This window comes from Trachemys scripta, chromosome 3 (genome assembly GCF_013100865.1).
Source record: "Trachemys scripta elegans isolate TJP31775 chromosome 3, CAS_Tse_1.0, whole genome shotgun sequence".
Lineage (NCBI taxonomy): Eukaryota > Metazoa > Chordata > Testudines > Emydidae > Trachemys > Trachemys scripta.
This window is the reverse complement of record NC_048300.1, coordinates 50,391,138-50,416,372: the sequence shown is the minus strand read 5'-3', so window position 1 is coordinate 50,416,372 and position 25,235 is coordinate 50,391,138. Positions and strand designations below refer to the sequence as shown.

At 39.6% G+C, this 25,235-nt stretch overlaps 2 protein-coding genes across 3 annotated transcripts in view; one reads left to right on the top strand and one right to left on the bottom strand.

The window, feature by feature from the left end:
* LBR (lamin B receptor) overlaps positions 1 to 12,211 on the top strand; it is a 43,056-nt gene extending 30,845 nt beyond the window's left edge. For both annotated transcript variants that reach the window (XM_034764678.1, XM_034764677.1), the window contains exons 8-14: positions 1,402 to 1,596; positions 3,260 to 3,363; positions 3,793 to 3,918; positions 4,039 to 4,207; positions 8,565 to 8,645; positions 8,771 to 8,893; positions 10,196 to 12,211. In XM_034764678.1, coding sequence (XP_034620569.1) covers positions 1,402 to 1,596; positions 3,260 to 3,363; positions 3,793 to 3,918; positions 4,039 to 4,207; positions 8,565 to 8,645; positions 8,771 to 8,893; positions 10,196 to 10,356 — 959 coding nt within the window. In that variant the 3' untranslated portion in view covers positions 10,357 to 12,211. The remainder of the gene's footprint in view (positions 1 to 1,401; positions 1,597 to 3,259; positions 3,364 to 3,792; positions 3,919 to 4,038; positions 4,208 to 8,564; positions 8,646 to 8,770; positions 8,894 to 10,195) is intronic.
* Positions 12,212 to 13,530: 1,319 nt separating this feature from the next.
* Positions 13,531 to 25,235, bottom strand: part of DNAH14 (dynein axonemal heavy chain 14) — a 499,756-nt gene continuing 488,051 nt past the window's right edge. The window contains exons 81-85 of the mRNA XM_034764559.1: positions 24,979 to 25,091; positions 23,212 to 23,360; positions 17,674 to 17,831; positions 14,443 to 14,589; positions 13,531 to 14,103 (exon numbers count right to left, since the gene is read on the bottom strand). Of these exons, the coding sequence (XP_034620450.1) occupies positions 13,891 to 14,103; positions 14,443 to 14,589; positions 17,674 to 17,831; positions 23,212 to 23,360; positions 24,979 to 25,091 (780 nt within the window). The 3' untranslated portion in view covers positions 13,531 to 13,890. The remainder of the gene's footprint in view (positions 14,104 to 14,442; positions 14,590 to 17,673; positions 17,832 to 23,211; positions 23,361 to 24,978; positions 25,092 to 25,235) is intronic.

Below are 25,235 nucleotides of genomic sequence, written 5' to 3'. Positions count from 1 at the left end.
GGCAGCTCTACATGCTTCAGCACTCTGTCGCCTCAACACCATAGAGCAACGTTCAGAAGATCCTCTTATGCTGAGCAACACAACACACTGCAATAAGACAGTTGCTCTCGACAGAAAGTTTTTCTTACTGTTGAGAAAAGAACACTGATGTCCAAACCTGTACCTTTTCTATTCAGGTTCTTATACTGCACCAGCATCATGTATTGAGCCCCTTTCAGTAGTGCTTTAAGAAGTTGAGACATGGCTACAACGCTAGTTGACATATACTAGACAAGTTGATCCTAAGCTATTTATATATATATATATAAAAAAAAAAATCAAATATCTTGGGATCGATATGGCTACATATGCTGGGACTGACATGGCTACAACAACACTGCATGTAACTAGCATCTTTTGTGTGGTTCTTATCTTTTTGTTTTTATTTTTCCCCAGGGGAAAATTAAAAAACAACATTCTCGTGTATGTGTTGATCTATGTGCTATTTATTAGGAAGGTAAGATTGAAGAGGTGTGTGTGCATGTGGGATGGAAAGCAGCAAAGTCTGTGGTTTGGTTTAGCTTCTGTGGGAGAGCACATTCCTGGATCTCCCAAAATATTTTATCTCCTACACAATTGAGGTTTTAGCCTTGTGGTGGATATGTTGCCAGAGGATTGTAACTGTAGATGGTGGTCCTTGTCCTGGAGCTTTAGATGACCTATTTGATAACCCAGGCCCAGATTATTACTTGTCTTGAAGAAAAGTACTGAAGTCTTGAACTTGATGCAATATTCTATGGTGAGCCAGTGAAGTGAATAGATAGATTTGATGTGCTTGAGGGTAACCTGTGTTGCTGAGGAGGGGCGCTGCTGTATTTTGTGTTAACTGTAGACAAGGTAGACTGTATTGCTGTAGTCCCGTTGTGTGTTGCTGAAACCAAGTCATTATGCGATCCTAGCCAGCTGGAGGTGGTTGAATTCATTGCTCATAGATATTGCTATGTTGAGAGCTTAGCATAAACCTGGAATCCAGGGTCAGTTCTAAACTGCACACTGGCTTGACCAGTTTTGGGTGTGGACCTTCAATCAGAGGAGACTGTGGCTGAAAACTCCTTTTAAAAAAAACAAAAAAAAAAAAAAAAACTTTTCTTCTTCTGGCCAGCATGACCTCTGCTTGGCCTGTTACATGCATGTTGCTATGCATATACATGGAAGCCCTGATTCTGCTAAATGCTTAGCGGAAGTCGGACACATGTACACATGATTTTAAAATTAGATAATGTATGTCATTGTAGGTATCTTTAAATCTTATTTTTCAAAACTTCACAAAATCATGCACAAATGTAATGAATGACTCATACTAAAAGTTTATCTTTTGACTTGGCTTATTTGTTAACTTTTGTTTGTTTGTGTTTTTTAAAGGATTTTATGCTTTTGTCCTGACTGCTGCCACTGTAGGAAATTCTTTATATTTTGAAATTGAGCTTCATTATTTATATGACCATTTTCTGCAGTTTGCAGTCTCTGCTGCAATTTTTTCTGTGTTGTTGAGCATTTATCTCTATGCCCGGTCCCTGAAAGCACCTAAAGAAGAACTGTCACCTGGTGGAAATTCTGGTAAGTGTGTGAATAATATTTCAAACCTTTCCTCCCTTCTGTTTTATTACACTTTCACTGTACAAAGAAATCTTTGCTAAATCAAATCTTAAGTACATTTTAGGATAATTGCCATAACAGTCTGGCTAATTATTAGATTTCTCATATTTATATTGCAAATTGAATGGTTTTTAATAAAGATACAGATTCTGCATAGCACCTCAAATTTAGTTGCCTTTTTTGCATAATGAACTCAGAAGCATTATTTGAAGTGTTTTATGTAGCCCTGTACTTAGAGATGAGAGGAAAATTATTTTTCTTTTGCAGTTTTCAGCATTTGATAGTGTTCTGTATAGTCATTTTTACCTCGTTGTTGGAAAGGTTTCAACAAAAGCTTGTGGGGAGGAGCAGGGAGAAAATGATTGATTCAAAAACTAGAAACATTGGCAGTGGGAAGTCAGGGTTAGGGGAGAATTTCAATGTATTATTTTAACTCAGTTTTTTGTACTTGGCTGCATCCTTTTTTAAATCTAGTAGTTTAATTTAGTTTTTGGAAGGATATTTTGACTCCAGTGGGACTACTCATTTATGCAAAGTTAAGTATATGCATCAGGTTTTTGCAGGATCAGTGATAAATTGGGGGGAAAAGATTGACTATGCGCAAATTTACCAAATGTACAAATAAAGGTAGACTTCCCCCCTCCCCCAACATACAGTTATGATAGTAATAATTTTGACTTTTACTTGTAACAGTATGGGTATGGGGGGGGAACGTCAGACCTTACTGGCTAACTGCAGAAATGTGTGTGTATATAACACGACATTAAACTGACATATTGCTTCTAATGGAATAGCAGTATGATGACTAACAAGGGGAGTTACCAGACAAAATGAATGAGTGAAACAAGAAAATTATTGAAAACTTGAGCTTACTGGCTTTTTGCTGGTGCTTGGGAGTGAACAGAAGGAATATGAGAAATTGTCACAATAATTGTGCTTCTAAAAGTATAGTTCTAGCGTTCAAAAGGTGACTTTTTAAAAATGGTATTTTATGTTTCTTCTATATAAGATTTTTTTTCTACCTGCCAACTGAGCCATTTCTGTCCTCCTTGTCCATCTTCAAAAGTTAACAAGAATTCTGCCTTCTAGCATATGCATATAGTATTATCTTTCTTCTCCCATTTCCCCCCCCCCCATTTCCCTCCCCCCCCCCCCAAATTTATTCACTTATGCATTGTTTCATTTTCTTGATTAAAACAGCTACATGTTCTTGGCTGAAGTTACATTGCTGCTATCCAGCACAGAGTGCAGGGTGCTGTGGGGAATTTAAGGGTAGGAGCAGCTAAGTTTAGTTAGTATGTATGGGGGTTGTGATGTCACTGTGTCACAGAAAATGAAGTTCACAAGCTCTCCTGACAGCAGAGTTTATGGAAGAGGCAAACTTCAAGGAGGAATAAAAGATGAAAAATTTCCTCAAGAAATTATTAGGCAGACTTAGCTTATGTTTTTACCATATGGGGGCTCTCAGGAAAAATTCCATTATAGCTTTTTTTAATTCACGTTTTAGGATTACAGCACGACTTTTCACAACAGATAAAGTAATAGCTGTTTTATAAGTGTCAGAGGAAGGTGGTGGGGAACAGACAGAAAGTGATTACTAGAAGCATGTGCATTTTGTTTGCAGGGAACTTTGTTTATGACTTCTTCATTGGACGTGAATTAAACCCTCGCATTGGAAATTTTGACCTCAAATACTTCTGTGAGATGCGTCCGGGCTTAATTGGCTGGGTGAGTATGAGTACTTTTAACCATTTTGTTTTACTTGCTTGGATCTTATTAAATATGAAAACTTTTAATTGCGGTGAAGAAATATAATAAGCTTGAAAGAGGAGAAAATGTGCAAAACAGCTGTGTATTGAAAGACATGATTAAAACAGATCTCACGGGAACAGTTTTTACAGCTCTATCACATTGCTGGTATTAAGCATTCTAAAAGCGAGACTATGCAGAGGCTATACTTTTTTGAACCAGGGCTACTAATGAGTTACCTTTTTGTGAAATTTGTAGATTTTTTTTTTTCTTTTTTCTCAATAAATGTAACCTAGATCTTGGGTCTAAATTGCCAGACAGTCTACTTTTAAAAATGAACTATAACATAGCAGAAATAAGTGCCTTTAAATTTGTGCAAAATTTGTAGTGAAATGTGACTCTTTTTAGGTTGTTATTAACTTGGCAATGCTGTTGGCTGAGATGAAGGTACAGGATCGTAATGTGCCATCTTTGTCAATGATACTGGTTAATAGTTTCCAACTTCTCTATGTGGTGGATGCTCTTTGGAATGAGGTAACTGACATTCCCTTCAGTCTATATTAAACTTTTGCTAACATATCCAGTTAAATTATGACAGACTAATGTACTCGTGCTTTTTTTATGAATTGTAAATTTCCCTCCTAATCTCTCTAGGAAGCTATCTTGACTACAATGGACATTACCCACGATGGGTTTGGGTTCATGCTAGCATTTGGAGATTTGGTATGGATTCCATTTGTCTACAGTTTACAAGCCTTCTATTTAGTCAATCATCCTAGTGAAATTTCTTGGCCTATTGCTTCTGCAATTATTATTCTGAATAGTAAGTCATGAACATTTTTTTACAATTACAAAGCTAATCTTTATTTCCTTTTCTGAGAGAGGAAGGATGGTCCAGTGGTTAGGGCACTTAGGAGGCCTGGAGTTCATTTCCCTTCTCTGCTACAGACTTCCCGTGTGGCCTTGGGAAAGTCATTTAATCTCTGTCTCAGTTCCCCACCATAAGTTAAAAATTGTGAGGCCCCCATTACTACAATAGTTCTTGAGTAGGCATATTAAGTATTATAGGTTTACATACACTAAAAAAACCTGAACATACTCTGGGCAACTAATGAGTTGCTTAAGAGGGGATATTTTTTGGCTAGTAATTACTGCAAAGAATAAATTCATGTTCATAGATTCATGAGGGGGACTTAGATACCTAACATGGGCTGTTGTAAAATTAGGCAAATATAGCTATTGTTGATGTATCCCCTGGAAGATCTTTGCATACCCCCAGAAATACACATACCTGTGTTTGAGAACCACTGTTGTATGGGATCGTCCACCATCTTAGAGAGTTCAGCACCTGGTTCAGAACCAGTGCCTGATTTTTGCATGCAATGTGATGAGTGGGTCCATACTTTCAGGGCAGAGGCCTGGAGGCACCTGATAAGGCACCTTCTTCATAGGATGATTCCTATACATAAAACTAGGAGGACCAGTAGCTATAGACATTAAGCTATGGTTGGCCTGCACACTTTACCAACATGTATATCAAGTTTTGGATCCAGTCGAATCTGTCTAGTGATGGGCAGACCTTTTACCAGATAAATCTTTCCACTCCCAGGCAAACTGTCTTTGTGAAGGGAGGGAATGAAGGAGCTCTTCTTGGTGTTTATCACAGATCCATGTGCTTGAAGCAGATCTAGTGTTCAGATTGTGGCACTGTGTGCTGCTGTTTGGATCAGAGCTCTGATCAAGATGTCATCTAGGAAGGGATAAGGACATGTGAGATCCCTCAGATTTGAGCCTGGCTATTACTACCACCAGCATCTTGGTAAAGGGGGGTGGATGAAAGGCTAAAAAATAAAGTGTTTGGTACTGGTATGCAAATCTCAGCAGTCTGTGGTGGCATGGTCATATGGGAATGTGGAGATCTACATCTGCTAGATCCACAGAAACAAGGAACTCCCCTTGAGACAAGAATGCTACTTTTCTATTGCTCCCATGCCCAGGAAATGTGAGTTTTTGTTTAACACCAGCTTGTGTTTGATGGGGGTTTGGATGTACAAGGGATGGGGTGGAGCCTTTAGTTTGAAGAAGTAACTGCCTCCCTCACCCACTGTCTTTAGTTTGATAGAGATCATACTTCTGAGAACTGGGAAATTCTGCTTCCTAGATTCAGTCTGGATGTAGGCACATTTGTTTGTTGTCAGAGTAGGCTCTTAAAGGCAGTGGACCCACCTTTTGGATTTTCCACCCAATCTCTGGTTCCAGGGTTTTCCCCTGGTACCTTTGTGAGGAGGATGGACAAATAGTGTTTTTGACTTGCTGGGTTTGTGGTCCCTCCTTAGAGGGCTGAGGGGGGAAAGGACTGTTTCGGCTTGGCAGCGGTTTCTCCTATATTTTGTCTAGTTTTTCTCCAAAGAGGAGAAGGCCTCTAAATTTAGATGAGCATGGAATTTCTTTGGAGTGAGCATCAACCTTCCAGGGTTCCAGAGCTGGATGCCATGGCTCTCGCTGAAAATCTCATTGCATCCATTCAGGCATCTGCCATAAAGGCTGTTGCTAGGGAAATTTTCTTAAGTGTAGACCTGAAGTCAAGATAGTCTCTGTTCTTCGTGGTCTTAAGGTCATCCAGTCTGGACATTGTCGTTCTTTCACAAACTATGTAGCTGGTCAGGGATACTCTATAGGTGGCCGACAAAGTCTCAAAGCGCCTTCTAAGGGCAAATATCCCCTTTGGACAGGGGTACCATATCTTCTGTTAGAGATGCCATTGCAGCATCAATCTTTGGTATATCCGCAATGGCAATTTTTGGTTCTTGCAGTTTATCAGGGCTCCCTCCCCACTCCTCTCTGATCACATTATCGAAGGATGGGTGCAGCAGGATTGGTATTTCAGGTGAAGATTTACAAGGCTGGTGTTAGCCTTTCGACTTGTCCTCTCCCAACCGCTCAGGTTGGATCTGGATTGTGGATGTAACTTTTTTGCATGATTTCAAATATTTCAGGGCAGAAAGCCTTTGTTGCTTTTTTCCCTGGGTGCTGCTCAAAGCCTGAATCTGAGAGCTCCCCTTCCTCAGTAGAGGAGGAGCTGACTGAGAACAGAGATAAAAAACCATAAGAGGTATTCAAATACCTTTTCCTCCTTGCTCTTTTAAGGTTTTTTGACCTGCTTTGCAGGTGTTGCCACCTGGCTGTTGCCAGAGTATGGCTTGCTTTGTGCAAGCCCTCTGAATATGTCTCACTTGGTGTCTTTTGCGTCCAGGTCCCACTCTCCTTGCCTGGGGGATGGGGTTTCATTGCCAGAGTTCCCTGATTTGAGGTGGGAAGGAGAGCCAAGAATGAGCCTTTTTTCTCTCCCCAGTGAACTCGGGATCCATTTTAGGACTTTTGTGGGGGATAGAGAAGGACATAGACTTGTTTCCTCTTAAGGTTTTTTTCTTGGCAGTCCTGTTCTTCCCCAGCATCCCTCCCCACCCCTCCAGCTGATTGGATGAAGTCCTCCTTGGAGTCGCTCCCTAAGTCTCCAGATTGGGCTTTTCTGTGTAGGAGTTAAGGCTTTGTGGAGTAGTGGGACCAACATGCATGCCTGACCTAAAGCCCTATGTCCTACCAGTGCAAGGTTTACCTGGCTAAAAACAGGCAGGGCCCAATTTGCCATTCAAAGAACCTGTAAAAGCTGCTTCACAGATAGAATACCATTTGATTTAGTTTGGTGTTTGTCATGCATGACTGAAGGCAAAGGAGTGTAGCAGGGAGGTATTGCAATGCTGGTTCTGGGTGACTGAGACCAGATCCAATGGAGGGAAAACAAAGAGGCTGTTTGCTACTGTCCAAAAAAGTGGATAAAATAATAAGCGGGCAAAGAAAAGTAAGGAGCAAAGTGAACTGTCACTTTGCTGCTGTGGAGACAGAAGATCTGGCAGCAGGGTGGAAAAAGGGGTGTGGCTAGCACAGTCTAGGCAACAGCTTTGAACTGCAGACAAGAGGGGAATAGTCCATAAATATCAGAATTGTGGGAGATGCTGGGCTACAGAAATCCATCTAGATAATTTTTTGGACCAGATGGGCTTTCCTTTCAGTCTCTCCTATGAGATGAACAGTCTAGCTGAAGATCTAAAATATTTTATCCTCTGCAAATAAAATGGTAAGGCACATCTGACATCCAATGTATGAAGCATAAGCAGGTGAGCATGAGTGTGGCTAGCACTGGCTGTGCTACAGCTTTGAACTGCCTCCTGAAACTGCACTCCAGAGAGGAACAGAATAGCCCATATGTATCAGAATTCTGGGAGAGCTCCTCGAAATGCAATAACACTTATAAATTTTATTCATTCATTTTACTTCATATCTGCTACCCCCAAGAGATGCAAAATGCATCTTTTTTTTCCCCTTCCTTTCCAATGTTTAGGTTTCTTTCATTTGAATAAATGCTTAATTTTTAATATGCTGGAAAATTGTCCCATTTTCCTTTAAATTTCTTTGTGCCCATCCCTCTTCTTCTTTCTTACATTTTTATCAATTGTTCTATGCAAGCAAAGTGCTAGGGTACATAGTAGTACAATGCAAACTTCAAGAACATACAGTGAAAATGTAGTGGCCCAGGTGCAACATCTCATCTACTCTTTAGCCTTTTTTTTTTTTTTTTTTTTTAAATGAATTCAGTTTCTCTTCTATTAAAAGTTTACTTGCCTGGGGAAAGTGGGCAAGTAAACATGGTAAGACAATAGTAGTATATATGAGGAGAGTAATAAAAAAGGATGTAACTATGAATGTTGTCTCTTGTACATACATCTACTTGCAATGATATATTGGGCATGTATTTTCCCAAAATAGGTGTACTGCTGAGGAATATGAGAACCTGTTGTGGGTTATTTAATAGAAATGTAAAACCCAGCATCATGTTAAAAATGAAACTTGTAAAAAGGCAAAGTTCTTGGTAAAGATTCTCCAATATCCTATACTTATGTATAAAGCATCAGATACAATATGAAACACATTAACATTTGAAACCCAAGGTTTTTTTTTATAATATTTCAGTTCCATTAGTGAGTGACTCTTGAGAGCTGGGTAATTATAACTGTGTGCCTAATGAAATAATTTTGTGATTGCACAAGAGGGTATTTTGATGATCGAAAAGTTTACTGAAACATTGCAATTATGAAATGAAAATATTATTTTCTTTATTTTAGTCTTTGGGTATTACATTTTCCGTGGTGCAAACTCACAGAAAAATGCATTTCGGAGGAATCCAAACGATCCCAAATTGGCTCGTAAGTATCTTTTGGCTAACTTAACATTAAAGTTTTTTTACTACTTTCCATACAGTATCTCTCAATTATGTACTATTTATATGCACATTTTAAACATTATTTTATACCCTGCTTTCTGTATGCAGACTTGAAATGTATTCCCACTGCAGCTGGAAAAAGTCTTCTAGTCACAGGCTGGTGGGGTTTGGTTCGTCACCCTAACTATCTAGGTGATATTATGATGGCTCTGGCTTGGTCCCTACCATGTGGTAAGATCCTGAAACTAAAGTGCTTGCTATTAAAAACTTGTGCATGTGTTTTGGCAACTGACTTACATTTTCTAATTTGCCAATAGTTATTTAAGACACTAGACTGTCTGTCTGTAATTAACAAAAAGTTTAAATTCAGTGGAATAAGCCTGATTTGACATCTGGCTTCGCACTACATAACCCCTTTGAACCAAGTTTAGTTCTTAGATAAACTTCTGACTCCTCTCGCTTTACCTGTGCTCTTCTGGGGATGGCTGACTTGTGAGCCCCTTCTTCGTTCATTTGTCCTGGGGCTGCCAGCTGGACTATGCTGTTTACAAATGGAGCTAGAGGAAGTACTACTTTATTAGGCAGGGTTTCCCGCTGTTTAGGGACAAGTGTCACCAGATATGGGCAGGATTTCAAAACAGAGTATATCCAAATGAATTGATGTGAAGCAAACACACATGAAGGAGGCTATATGTTGAACTCCTGTTGCTGAGCAGTTTTTTTAAGCTCCAAAGTTTATGCCTTGGAATTAGGATACAGCTAAAATTGACTAAATCTTCCACTATTAAACATATGTTAAAAAACATCCAAACTTCAGAAAGTATGGAAATTCAACATTTAGGTTCAAATATAAACTATTTCAGCTTTTAAATATTTTGAGTATAGTGAAGTTCACCTAAAGAGCACTGTCAGCAGTCTTTCTTATCTTAAATTTGGAGATTTAGGTATTGGGAGGATACTTTACCTTTGCATGTCCTTGCTTTTGTATGCATCTCACAATACTGAAATATTCTCTCAATGCATTTTTCTGCCTGAATATCTCTTTTGCTTTAGCCTACAGGAAGTGTGTGTTTGTGAGCTTTAATGCAAAATTACTTGCTTTTTAAGCATTGTAAAATTTGTCACATGTGTACATAAAACAGAGAGAGCAGATTTACAAAACTAAAACGCCTTCTTCCTTGCACCCTTTACACCTGTCCTCCAAAACAAATTGTTAGTCCATAGTATAGACAAACCGCCTGCAAAATGTGCCATAGCAGTCTTGTATATCCTATAATTGAGTGCTAACAAGGGGTTCAGCACTGTACAAATAGATGCAATCTCTTTGAAGATGCTCACAGGCCAGAGCAAGCACATGCCATACAGTTTGGTATAGATAAAATGTTGTGTTTTTGTATAATGTTTGACCTACTAGTTGGAACCCAATATCTGTATCGTGACTTGTATTTCAAGGTTTTTACTCTTACTCTGAATACCAGCATATTTTTCTGAGTTTTGCTATATGTACAATGACTTTCCAACTGTGTTCTACAGGTTTTAATCATATTTTGCCATATTTCTACGTGATTTATTTCACCTGCTTGCTTATTCATCGAGAAGCTCGTGATGAACATCAGTGTAAGAAAAAATATGGCTTGGCATGGGAAAGGTACTGTCAACGTGTACCATATCGTATATTTCCTTACATCTACTAAGGTACTCCAGGAACTTGTGTTGCAAACTACGTCTGCAGTTACAGATTCTTTGCAAATAAAAACATGCCCCATACCTTTGCACTTGGTCTGTTTTGGTAAATTTTTAGGCTTTTCTTAAAGATGTGATCAAACAAATATGATTATTAGCCAGCCTTCTCCAAATATTTACCAGCTAGTCATTTTACGCTACACAGTGTATTCAATTAGAATAAACCAGTTACCTTGTCATGTATGAATAAGTAAAAGAGAAGGAAATAGACAGTTCACATAACTCACATATTTAACTGACTTTCAGTATTACCCCTGAAAAAATGTGCTCTCTTCTCCCCTCTCCCCCAAAAAACAAAACAAAAACTGTAGGGTGCAAAGCTTTGGGGTTAACAACCCAATCAAAATTGTAAGGTTTTGTAAGTTTCTTTTTATTCTTGAGGACCCAATTTTTTAAATTAAACCTTAATCTACTGAGTTTACATTTTTTAGAAAAAGTTCATTTAATTTAGCACTGTGATGTGATGTATGTTTTTGTTATATTAAGGGAATACGATTTCCATCCAGCTCACTCTTCTTCAATCACTTGCTGGTTCCCAGCGGTGAGGAGCTAAAAACCATAATCCTGCATTCAGTGATAAATGGAAGGTATTATAAGGTGTGGTGTGTAGTACACACTATGAAGTAAATTAGCTACAGTGTGTTTGCTCTGAGTTTTGTAAAATAGTTCTTAATGTACCATAGGATCCATTGACTGTATTATAAAACCTTCATGTTTTTCCTGTACAGTGTTTGAGAATGTGAGATACAATAGCTTTTTTTAGGAACAGGGAGAAACAAACCATTTCCAGTATTTTTTTAAAAAAATGTTTTTAAGGATTTTGTAAAGTAATGTATTGATTGTCTTGAAAATTAATTGAAGTATTCATTTAAATATTGTTGACAAATATGCTATGAAAATGTAGAAAATATATTCAATCCAAAGTTTGTGAATCTGGCATTACTACCTCAAATGTAGGTTTTGCCTTTTATACTGTTGCAAATAGCAAAGTTTTTTCAATATTTCTATTTAAGTCAATTTTACATGAATCTTTGTCACATTCTAATATATTTTTGTATATATTTTTGACTTTTTTTATCTAGCGTATATATTTTGTATCTACTTCTGTCAGTTATGTTCTTTATATCCCAAGAATGGAATTCTATCCCACTGCAAAGGGTTAATTTTTATTTGATTGACTGTAAGTGGATTAATTTTAATAAGGCTGGGAGAGTGCTGAGGTAATTTTGCATTAATGAAACTTGGAGAACTAGTTTTATCCTGCTTGTCTTTCAGTTGGTAGCTTTTTTAGAAACAAAAATTTAGTAAGTCATTGGTCTTGAATTTTAATTGCACTGTGGAGGGAAATTAGGTACTCCATAGTCAGGGGTCCTATCAAACTACAATTGTTAAAAATGTTGAATAGTTGGATGTTTTAAAAATAGTGATATAATTGAAAAGCTAGTGTTTGCTTTTTTTTAAAATGCGCTGAGTCATTTTAGTGAATGTAGCATAACTTGTTCAACATGATCATGACAGCTTCAGCAGGTCCATGTGGTTGCTGTTGTAAGGAGAATATTTTAACACCAACTATTTTGATTTCTGGAAAAAAACGTGGTTAAAAGTGCCACTTTTAAAAATGAGATTAAATTATGCTACTGAAAAATAAACTAGCAACCTTTCTACAGTCTGCATGCCATTCTTCAGAGACATGAGAATATATCAACTTCAATTTCTTCTGTACACTCATATTTTTGATGTAAAATTGATTAAGTAGCATTTTATACAAACAACCTGTAAACTGAAATAAAATTGTTTTAAAAAGTGGTAGAGTGCAAATTTTGATCCCTTATTTATATATTTAATTGCATTTTTAAGAAAACAGTGCCAGCTGAATCTTCATTTGTATAATACCTAAAGAGAAACAAAATTTCAAATGGTGTTTTATTTGCAAAAATTTTCTTGGCCCTTCACTAATGGCAGCACTTAAGCTCTATAACAGGCCTGCACAACTTGTAAAGCGGCGAGGGCCATACTACTCCAAAGAAAACAGCTGAGGGCCGAAACCCCCTGGCCCCGCCGCCCCCCCCCCCCCCCCGCACCGCGCAGCCCCCCGAACCACAACACCCCCCGCCCCACAGAAACAACCCCCCAGCACCACCCAGCCCCCCTGAAACAATCCCTCCCCCCCCCAGCACCACCCTCCCCACAGAAACAAACACTCCTTCCCCCGCGGGCCACACAGTGAGCCCACCTACTCTCCCCCCATGGGCCGCACAAAGAGCCCACGCGGGCCGCATGCGGCCCCTGGGCCGCATGTTGTTCAGGCCTGCTCTATAAGCAAGTTTTTGGACCCTTTAAGCAGAGTTATTTAAACAATCCTCTTCACATTTTTGGTTTAATCAGGAGTAACTCACATTTGTAACAAGTGTGGATCTTCAGCGTGTGAGAGGCACCTACCCCATTAGTTTGCTTGATTAATCTCACCCATGCCCAGCTAATGCTGTGCTCTGTTTTATGTATGAGAATGAGATTTTTCTAATCATGCAGTACATAATGGGGAGGTTGTCCATGAAATAGTGCCTTTTAGTTTTCTCTTCAATGGTAAGACGTCCTTGCAAGAGAAAAGAGGCCCAGCATTGACCGTTGGTCAGCCTGCTGTTGGGTAAGAAGAATCTGGTACCTAATTCTGTTTCCTTCTGTGTGCTTTGGGGTGGGGAGCAGTGTTAGATTTACATGTACTCTTAATATATGTTGGGACAAAGTTTTAATTTTGTGCATCAATATAAGTAACTGAATTCTATTTGCACAGTCTTTCTGGTGATGGTGCAGAGGCCAATTAATATACATTTTATTAAAATGGAGAAGTGAAAAAGATCTCATACCAGATCAGTTGTCCATATAATCTGGCTGCTCTTTTTAAACCTGGCAAAACTGGAATGCACAAGAGAAACTGAAGTAGTAGTTTCTAATCAGTTATAACATGAAGATTATCCCTGTCGTTTTGAAGTGGGCGCTGATAACTCCACACTAGCTACCACACGTTGGTAAAACACTTAAACTACCATGGATGGAAGTGAGGAATACACTTTTAATACTATGAAAAAGGTCTTCTCTTGGAACAGTTAACAACTGTGTTCTTTAATTTCAATCATAAACTTAAATAATAAATAAAGCTACTTAGAATGCTCTACTTTCCTGTCTAGCCTATACCGAGATGTTATAAAACTTAAACACACTGCTTCAGATGAATAATCAGATACCAGGTTGGTGAGCGAATGGATAAAACCAAAGTAGGAACAGTGTCATGCTGTACATCAAACTACGGATTTTTAAATAACATTTATTTAACGCAAGGAGTGCTGAAGGTACTACATTATCTTGATCATATTTGTACAGTAACTAGCTGACTGACTACTAGTACTCCTAATGCAGCAGATAAGATGTGGTTTCATGAACAATAAATGGTGGTTTTTGTTTTGTTTTTGTTTTGTTTTTTCAATTTGTCAGTCATCCAGTTGGCACAGCATTGCAACCCCCCTTGTAACCCAATGACTGGAAGTTCTCTTGGTTGGTAGACTGATTGTTGTTACAAAGTTAGTGGACAGACCTGTAGATAACAAGATTCCAGCTCTTTGAGGAGTCCGGTAAAGTGGACATTCATAATGCATTAGTTCTCTTTGTTCCTCATCTGGACATGTGTGTCTTGTTTGGATAATCTAAAAATTATAATCCAGACACAAGAGAATTGTTCATAGCAGGTACATAGTTAAACCAAATGAAAATGTACTCCAACAATTTTTGGCTAGTGAGAATAGGACTAGATCCCCTATGTTAACTAGGGAAAAGGCAGGGTAGTTTCTAAGTCAGGGATCAGCTCCAGTTCTTACGAATGCAAAATTTCCACTGAGCACAGTGCATTTTACCCAAGTACAAACTACAGGAAGAGGCCATTGGTATTTCCATGGGCAGCCCAAAGTGATGGCATAAAAGTTAGATTTGTTTGTAGATGGCATAGCCAACAGATAGCTAACTTCTGATGTGGGTTTTGCTCTCACCTGTTGTGGTAAAAACACTATTTCAGGGAGTGGATAAAATCTGTCATGAAGAAAGGGTTCTTCCAGCACATGTGTAGTAGGACTCCATCGTGCACCATCTATATATAAACCAAAAACTAGAACACCATTTTCAGGTGGGGAAGATCCCTAAGATTAGAGAGAGACAAATACTCAGATTATGTATCGTGAGGTAGAGAACAAGACTGCTTTTCAGCAACCTTAAGAATGCTGTTAAAGAATCGGGCATGAAGTGTTTTCACATGTATTGGTAATGCTCAGGTACCTATCATTTAATGAAACAACATCACATGCTAAAAGGGATAGATTAGTCTTGAGTACTCTCATTTTAAAGGTCAGACTCCATATCACAGTAACTTTTTAAAGGAATGAGTAAAGGATAAAGTAACAGACACTATTGCTAAGGAATTTCCCTCCCTTTTTGTACATCTGGCCCTGTACACCTAGAGCAAGTGAAAATTCTCCAGCCTTCCAGCTGCATGGTGGTTGGCAGCCTGAAGATGGCATACTCTAAACAAAAACTGTACCCACCACTCCTTTTCATTTAAAGGAAACTGGAAGCCAACTCCAGAAGTGGTGGATATAGTCCAGCATGAAGAAGGAAAACAAGTTCAAGTAGGAAGGAAGTCTAGGGTTATTTATTTTATTTTTTTTAAGGTATGTGAAAGCAGAGGGGAGCAGGGTGTTTTGTGCACAGCTTGATAGTTCCAAGTCACAACAGTAACTCTATATAAACAACATGGTAGTAGTTTCTGTAGCTGCTTGTTCTTGTTTTAATGGGGACTATAAGGTCTTTAGGGAAGGGATTGTCTCTGTGTTTTCATGATGCTATCACGATGGGGCCCCTAGGGCATTACTACAAGGTAGGGCTGTCAAGCGATTAAAAAAATTAATTGCACTGTTAAACAAGAAACCATTTATTTAAATAATTTTGGATGTTTGCTACATTTTCAAATATATTGATTTCACTTACAACACCGCATACAAAGTGTACAATGCTCACTTTATATTTATTTTTTATTACAAATATTCACACTGTAAAAAAATAAAAGAAATAGTATTTTTCAATTCACCTAATACAAGTACAGTAGTTCAATCTCTTTATCATGAAAGTTGAACTATATACAAAAAAACCTGCATTCAAAAATAAAACAATGTAAAACTTTAGAGCTTACAAGTCCACTCAGTCCTACTTCAGCCACTTGCTCAGACAAAGAAGTTTGTTTGCATGAGATAATGTTGCCCGGTCACAATATCACCTGAAAGTGAGAACAGGTGTTTGCATGGCACTGTTGTAGCCGGCGTCGCAAGATATTTATGTGCCAGATGCACTAATGATTCATATGTCCATGCTTCAACCACCATTCAAGAGGACATGCTGATAATTGGTTATGGTCGATAACCATCCAAAGCAGTGCGTACTGACGCATGTTCATTTTCATCATCTGAGTCAGTCAGATACCACCAGCAGAAGGTTGATTTTCTTTTTTGGTGGTTCGGGTTCTGTAGTTTCTGTATCGGAGTGTTGCTCTTTTAAGACTTCTGAAAGCATGCTCCACACCTCATCCCTGTCAGATTTTGGAAGGCACTTCAGATTCTTACACATTGGGTTGAATGCTGTAGCTATCTTTAGAAATCTCACATTGGTACCTTCTTTGTGTTTTGTCAAATCTGCAGTGAAAATGTTCTTAAAACAAACAACATGTGCCAGGTCATCTTCTGAGACTGCTATAACATGAAATATATGGCAGAATGTGGGTAAAACAGACTAGGAGACGTACAATTCTCCCCCCCCCCCCGCAGGAATTTAGTTACAAATTTAATTAATGCATTTTTTTTTTAAATTTTTTTTAAAGAGCATGGAAGCATCTCCTCTGGAATGGTGGCCAAAGCATGAAAGGGCAAACAAATGTTTACCACATCTGGCATGTAAACACCTTGCAATGCTGGCTACAAAAGTGCCATGCCAACGCCTGTTCTCTCTTTCAGGTGACGTTGTAAACAAGAAGCAGGCAGCATTATCTCCTGTAAATGTAAACAAACTTGTTTTGTCTTAGCGATTGGCTGAATAAGAAGTAGGACAAGTGGACTTGTAGGCTCTATATTGTTTTGTTTTTGAGTCATTCCTGTAACAAAAAAAAAATCTACATTTGTAAGTTGCACTTTCACGATAAAGAGATTGTACTACAGTACTTGTATGAGGGGAATTGAAAAATACTATTTTGTTTTAAAGTGCAAATATTTGTAATAAAAATAATATAAAGTGAACACTATACACTTTGTAATCTGTGTTGTAATTGAAATCAATATATTTGAAAATGTAGAAAAATATCCAAAAATATTCAATACATTTCAATTGGTATTCTATTGTTTAACAGTGCAATTAAGTGTGATTAATTCTGTTAACTGCAATTACCTATTACAAGGTAGTCCCTTGTTAGAGCTGCCAATTTAGGGTTTAGTACATAAGACAAAACACTTTCAGTACACTTGTTCTCAATAAATTGCAATGTATGTTGCTCTAGTACTCATTGATCCTTACCCACTTACAACCTGAATACTGATATCTATGCCCCCTCTATCCAAGACAGTCAATAGGTGCCCTCCCTTAATTTCCTTGCCTTCTGGTTCTCATGGCTGCGTTTCCATTCTCAATGGTGTTGGTGTCTGCTCTCAGAAATGCACTCCCAATTGCTGGCCTGGCCTCAACGTGAGGGTCCAGCTGGGACCTACTAGCAGAGTAGGGGAGTGTGGGCATGTTCTGTATATACTGGGGTTAAGATCCTTTCAGTCTTGTACGCTGCCTGCTGAGAGCCCTCTTTGTATAGATACTAGCAATAGACAATTTTCTAAGGATGAGTTGGAAATAAACAAATGAAAAAGTTTTACTTCTGATTTTCTGGTCATGAATTGTAACCACCAAAATGGGACAGAGGGCAGGGTGGTATTTTCTAGTTCGCTACAGATTCAAAGCATCATGGTGTTTGACTCAAGTTTTAAGAATATGATTATAAGGTTAGTGGTATAGGAACAATTTAAAACAAAGCAAGGACAACTTACATATTGGGGGCAGGGGGCGGAGAATGAAACTGGTGGAGCAATAGCCTGCAGGCAGTGCAGACGTGTGTCAAAAAAACAAAACAAACCTGTTTTAGAATGACCTTGGTTCCTGCCATTTACAGTTTGGCGTCTAGCTGCCATTACAGCCCTTACCTTAAATGCGGTTTGTATTATATTTTGTTTTCTTTTGACTTCTCTGAGGTTGCAGTCTTCAGCGTGGATCGTAGGAAGCAGTCTATGGCCAAAAGTTAGAGAATCCACTGAGATTCCATTTTGACGAGCATAGTTCTGCAGCACAGCAGTAAGAAACCCTGCAGGAATAAAATACACAACAATCTAGTATCAAAACACTAAGTGTATTTAAGACCAGAGCCGAGTTTACTCTGAGGCCACATTTGCTATGCATTCCCAAACTCAAAATGCTCTGAAAACTGGTATCCCATGATCGTCATCTCAGTGACTTTCAATCTAAAGTTATTCTGTAATGTAAATATGTTGTACTGACAAGTATAGTCTCTCACTCTCCCCCCCGGAATTTGAAAGTCAAGGTGTTTTTTTTTTCCTAGTTCATGTATCAAAAGTAAAGATTTTTTTAACAATTAAAACGTGTTAATAATACATGATCCAGAACAGAATCCAGCTCAGTACTAGGGCTGTGCTCTCTGTAAGAGTTAAAAAAAAATAACAAAATTTTAATTTAGGTTAAATGCAGAACGGAACTTAGGCATCACCATACCTAATTTTTAAGGACCCTGCCACTGTGTTGAATCATCATCTCTAAGGTGGCCATCCAGGCGCGCTATATAAAACAGGGAAGCTAGCCACTAAGAAATACTGAGGAGAGGATTGGGACTTAGGCAGGGCCTAGTGTCAGCTTGGGCTTCACACCCATGAACCCATGCCTGGATTTAGGGCTGACCTGGCTTAGGTGCCTTTCTCAACGCTACCCTGATTCAGGCAGATGGGGATTTCATTGTGGGGGAGTGTGCTAATAAGTTGGATACAGACATGCACAAACCATTGAGCCAGGAAAATTCTCATTCCTAGCTGTTGTTTGTTGGGGCCTGATCTAGTAGGCAGGGGCATGCCTAGTTTGAGAATCCCACCAGGGCTTGGGCACAAGCAGCTTGGCAGATTGTGCCCATCAGCACAAATTTTAGGTGCCTTGGGAACTCCGCTGGCAGAAACTTTGAGTGGGGGGGAGGGGTTCTGAGGCTCTCGGTGGTGCCTAAATGTTGGCTGTAGTGGCCTAAAATGGCAGTCAGGCACCTAAGCCCCTTTGTGGAGCTAACCCATAGCTTCTTACTTAGCTGATCAGCTCCTTGGGCACATTTGGAATCAGCTCTTTTTACTTAGTGACAAAGTCACAATGCACCATATGCACCTAACTGCCACTTTAAGCTCAACATTTAGCTCCTCAAACCCCCTGTTCAGCCTCTGCCTAACTCTATAGGCATGTAATGTCCTCTTGGCACCCACAAAGCTGTTTAAGTCCCGTTGATGCAGTGCTGAAGCTGGAGCCCCGCTGCCCAGGGCTCATAGACTCACTCATAGACTTTAAGGTCAGAAGGGACCATTATGATCATCTGGTCTGACCCCCTGCATGCTGCAGGCCATAAAACCGTCCCTACCCCTTCCCTGGACTCTGCTGTTGAAGTCCCCAATCCTGTTTTAGGTGACTTCAATCGGCAGAAACCCTCCTGCTAGAGATCCCTGCCCCATGCTGCGGAGGAAGGCGAAAAACCTCCAGAGGCTCAGCCAATCTGCCCTGGAGGAAAATTCCTTCCCGACCCCAAATATGGCGATCAGTAAGACCCCGAGCATATAGGCAAGAGTCTCCAGCCTGACCCCTGTCAGCCATTATACAATTTACCTACCATTGCTTGGTTTTCCTTGACTACTATGTTTTACCATTAAACCATTCCCTCCATAAATTTATCTAACTTAATCTTAAAACCAGACAGGTCCGTCGCCCCCACCGTTTCCCTCAGAAGACCGTTCCAATATTTCACCCCTCTGACGGTCAGAAATCTTCGTCTAATTTCAAGCCTGAACTTCCCCACGGCCAGTTTATATCCATTCGTTCTCGTATCCACATTAGTACTAAGCTGGAATAATTCTTCTCCCTCCCTCGTATTAATCCCTCTAATATATTTAAAGATAGCAATCATATCCCCCCTCAGCCTTCGCTTTGTCAGACTAAACGACCCAAGCTCCTCTAGTCTCTTTTCATACGACAGGTTTTCCATTCCTCTGATCATCCTAGTGGCCCTTCTCTGCACCCGTTCCAGTTTAAGTTCATCTTTTTTAAACATGGGAGACCAGAACTGCACACAGTACTCCAAATGAGGTCTCACCAGCGCCTTGTACAACGGTAGCAGGACCTCCTTATCCCTACTAGATATACCTCGCCTAATGCATCCCAAGACAGCATTGGCTTTTTTCACCGCCACGTCGCATTGTCGACTCATAGTCATCCTGGGTCTACGAGGATCCCTAGGTCCTTCTCCTCTTCCGTTACTTCTAACCAATGCGTCCCCATCTTGTAACTAAAATTTTTATTAGTCATCCCCAAATGCATCACCTTACACTTTTTACTATTAAATTTCATCCTATTCCTGATACTCCAATTCACAAGCTCATTCAAGTCTCCCTGCAGGATATCCCTATCCTCCTCCGAATTTACAACGCCTCCCACCTTCGTATCATCCGCAAACTTTATCAGCCCACTCCTGCAATCGGTCCCGAGGTCAGTTATAAATAAATTAAATAAAATGGGTCCCAAAACCGAACCTTGAGGCACTCCACTAGTAACCTCCCTCCAACCCGACAGTTCACCCTTTAATACGACCCGCTGCATTCTCCCCATTAACCAATTCCTTATCCACCTCAGGATTTTCATATCGATCCCCATGTTTTTCAGTTTAACCAATAATTCCTCATGGGGTACAGTATCAAACGCTTTACTGAAATCCAGGTATATTAGGTCCACCGCATTTCCCTTATCTAATAAATCCGTTACTTTCTCAAAGAAGGAGATCAGATTCGTTTGGCACGATCTGCCCTTCGTAAAACCATGTTGTAATTTATCGCAATTGCCACTAACCTCCAGGTCCTCAACTAGTTTCTCTTTTAGAATTTTCTCTAACACCTTGCACACTACAGATGTTAAACTAACAGGCCTGTAGTTACCCGGATCACTTTTTTTCCCCTTTCTTGAAAATAGGAACCACATTAGCTATTCTCCAGTCTAACGGGACCACCCCCGAGTTTACAGATACATTAAATATTATCGCTAACGGGCCTGCTATTTCCCGCGCCAATTCCTTCAATATTCTCGGATGAAAATCGTCCGGTCCTCCCGACTTAGCCCCATTAAGGCATTCAAGTTTTGTTTCTACCTCGGATATGGTAATCCCCCATCCTGAATGCCCCTCTGTAGTGGTGCTAGTATCCCTAATACCTTCATTGGCCTCATTAAACACTGATGCAAAATATTCATTGAGATATTGCGCCATGCCTAGATTGTCTTTAATCTCCTCTCCGGCAATAGTCTTCAGCGGTCCCACTTCTTCTTTCTTTGCTTTCTTCCTATTTATGTGGCTGTAAAACCTCTTACTATTGCTTTTAATTCCCCTCGCTAGGTCCAACTCTACATGGCCTTTGGCCTTTCTCACTCTATCTCTACATTCTCTGACTTCGCTAAGGTAAGTTTCTTTACTAATCCCTCCCCTCTTCCACTCTTTGTACGCTTTCTGTTTTTCCTAATTGCCCCTTTGAGTCGGTCGCTCATCCAGCTCGGTCTAAATCTCCTGCTTTGTAATCTTTTTCCCTTTTTTGGAATGCAGGCCTCCGCCAGCTCATGCATCTTTAACCTGAAGTAATCCCAAGCTTCTTCTGCCTTTAGATCCATTAATACGTTTGCCCAATCCACTTCCCTTACCAGTCCCCTTAATTTGTTAAAATTGGCCTTTTTAAAATTATAAACCCTAGTCTTTGACTTAATTCTGCTACTCCTCCCATGTATTTTAAACCGAATTAGCTCATGATCACTGGAGCCCAAATTGTCCCCCACTACCACTTCCTCAACGAGGTTCTCACTACTTACCAGAATCAAATCTAAAATGGCCTCCCCCCTCGTCGGTTCAGCTACCACTTGATGAAGGAATTGATCAGCAATCACATCTAGGAACATCTGAGCCCTATTATTACTACTAGCGTTTGTGTCCCAATCTATATCTGGGAAGTTAAAGTCCCCCATAATTACACAGTTTCTATTAGTAATTACTTCTCTAAACACATTAAATAGTTCCTTATCCATATCCTGGGTCGATCCCGGCGGTCTATAGCACACTCCAAGCACTATCCCCTGAACTGAAGTCGTGGAGCTCTCATAATGTCACAGAATTTGTGACAGATTCGTTGCCTTATGCAGATGGCTGCAGATGCCAATAGGTGGCAGAGGACACCTAAACATTAGGCATTGCAATGCTGATGCTAAGTCCCCCTTTTTGGATCTAGCCCTAAGTTTTTACATAATGAATTCACTGATTAGAATTATGATGTTTTAACTTATGAGGATACCACAGTGACTAAACCTCTTAAGATCCACACCTCATTTCTTTGCGAGAGTTCCAACGCACATAAGTCACATAATGCTAGACACTCCATCTAAAACCACAGCTATCAACACAGAGCAGTTGCAAGTTCAGTTCATTTTTATAATGAGGCCTTTGGAAATAATGTATTAACAATTTCTTAAAATCCAATGGGGCACTTATTCCAACCCCTTAAACCAGTGGTCCCCAACCTTTTCCGTGTGGCGGGCGACCGTCTGAGGACCATGGCCGCCGGACAAGCAGCCGCCGAAATGCCACTGAAAATCGGTGGCATTTCGGTGGCAGCGCTTCTTGACGTTGCCGCTTCTCGGGGACCCCTGCCTTAAACCTTCCTCCCACAGTAAATGTTTTGTACAGTCATTTTAAACTTCAATTTGTGTTAGGGGCATGGGTGCAGTATGCAGTAAGAAAAAGTGCTGGTGCCATAATACTACAGTTTAATAAACAAATAGCCCTGACTTTTGTTGGCAGTTAATTCAGTTTTAGATGGCACCATGAGAGGGCATCATTTAATCAGTAAATGAAAAATGACAAAGGTTATATGGCTAAGCTGTGCAATACCATTTTGGAAGCATAAAAATATAAAGTACATGCAGAAAGAGAATCAGCATGGATAGCCAATATTGCTATATAATCTGCAGCCTTATTTTTATGATCTATATAATGTGTGCAGCTTTTGGACTGCCTTCAAAAGAATCTTTGCTGAAAAATAACAGTGTAATCCAGGTAGATTTAAGGAAGCATCAGCTGGCCAACTTTTTCCAAAATAATGTCTTCTGATTTAATCATTAATGAGGCAAGCAGCGTTGAAAGTAGGTGGTCAGCCAAAAATCAAGATATAAATTAAATCAAAACTAAGTATTAACTGAATACAGATTGGGAAACAGCCCAAGTTTTGGTATGATTTTCTGCAAAAACAGAAGAGAAATTGCCCCCAAAAGGAAGAACCTTTGCCTGCCTCTACGACATGAAATTCCCCCATCCCCCAGTTCTAAGACGGAGAGAGCAGAAGATTTGAAAAGAAAAAATTACAAATCACTATTCATTATTGATTGCTTATTTACTAGTGTACCTTGTGGGAAAAAAAACCCTGAAAGCCAGAAGCGACTAGGATTTCCCTGAATGCTGTTGGTGGATATGTTGGGTCTATCGCCAGTCGGTGATGAGAATGAAATCCCAGATGTTTTGGCTTGTTTCTGAAGCATCATTAAGCTGTTATACCTGTTTTTTAAAATAGGGTAATAAATGCTTAAGCAGGTTTTTTTAACTCCCCACTCCCCTCAAACCCCCCCCCCCCCAAACCCTAGCTCACTTGTTTGAAAACAAAATCTATCTTCATCATTATTCTTAAAGGCCTAGGAATTCCCTAGCAAATTTTCTAAACGTCTTTAGATAAAACACATAATAATTAGCAAATTAATGTCTGAATGCAACCAGCAAGATCACAACAAATCATATTATTAATAAATGCTATTTAGGCGCAGACAACTGTGATTTAAAATGGTCTCTTTGGTAATCTCTTGTGACTGATTAAATATGATACAATGTATTTTATTCAAACAACACTATTCAATTCATCTATGTGAGAGAAAGCTAGTTACCTCAAAGTGATGCCAGAACCTTTCATCTTAAATATATAAGGTAGGAGCCAAAATTTGCTCTCCTTATTTATATGAATAATTTCATTGGTAAATAGCTGCTCATGTGACAAAGTCAAGAAGGATTTAACTACAGATGTCTAGTAACCTAAAGTGACAATGCAATGGCTATTATTTACATGAAATGAGATGGTGCTCTCAGTCCAGTACTGGACATGTGCCTAGAGCACAAAACCATCACCACCACTTGCTACTAGTCTGAGCAGGGGGACAATATATTGCATAGCCAGGGAGACTGAACTTTTGCTTCATTGCTGGAGGTGGACCTTGCAGACAAAACTGGGGGCCAGAAACTTTGCATTTTTCCTGCCTATACTGTACCTGTTCTCTAACTAAACAGAGGACTTCATTCTCTGGAGCTGACAATCCATCACCTTTCAAAATCAGTGAATATTCAATAAAATTTAAGAAAAAAAAATCATGGACAAACCAAGTATTGACTGGCTGTGATGTTAAAGAGAATTGTCCGTAAGGGTCACTCTTCAAGCAAAATGGATCATGTAAGAATTTCTTAAAAAAGAATAAGATATATCTAATGTTTAAAAATCTTTACACGTAAACAATGCTCAGGCTTTCTGTGGTGTTTAGTATGAAGACTCTTAAACTTCTACACACAGAGGACTGCACCCTCTATTCAAGAAGTGGGGGTGGAGCTGATGGGGGGGGGGCTGCTGACCTATTACTGTGGCTCTTTGGCAATGTACATTGGTAAATTCTGGCTCCTTCTCAGGCTCAGGTTGGCCACGCCTGTCTTTATCTGTATGCTCTTTGGGGCAGGAACTGTCTTTTTGTTGTGTTTGTACAGCACCTATCACAATGGGGTCCTGGCCCATGACTGGGGCTCCTAAGCACTATAACAACACAAATAATAATAAATTAATAATACAGCATAACCACCCTTTGTGTCCTTCTGAATCCAGACTGCTCTAGAGAGTGGGGGGCCTATCTAAATTATGGCAGCAGCACTACCCTGAATCTTCATAACACTATATGCTGTGGCCCAACCCTGACACACTCCTCATGCCCCCAGTCATGCCTCCTATGCTAGGGGGGTCCTCAGGAGGAAAGCCTGTGGGGGTCCATCTCACCCAAAGTATTTGGTTTAGAGTTTCAGCTAGAATTTTAATTTGATTATGGTTTTCCCCTTTACTTCTACTTTATTTTGTCATGTTTCACTTTACCTTAATTGTATACAGCTGATGACCTGGTTTGCCCAGATTGCAAAGAAATTCACTCGTAGAATAAGGTCATCAATCCATGATCCCAAAGACTTATTTGACATATAGGAATATAGCTGTTGCAAATGACAGAAAAGCAGAATCTCATTAAATACCATTACAATATCAAATACAGTCTGTTATCAAATAAACTGGAACCGTTATCAGTAGGTCTGCAGAAGGGAATCTCTGCATGAGAGGTAGAAATGGACAAAATATAG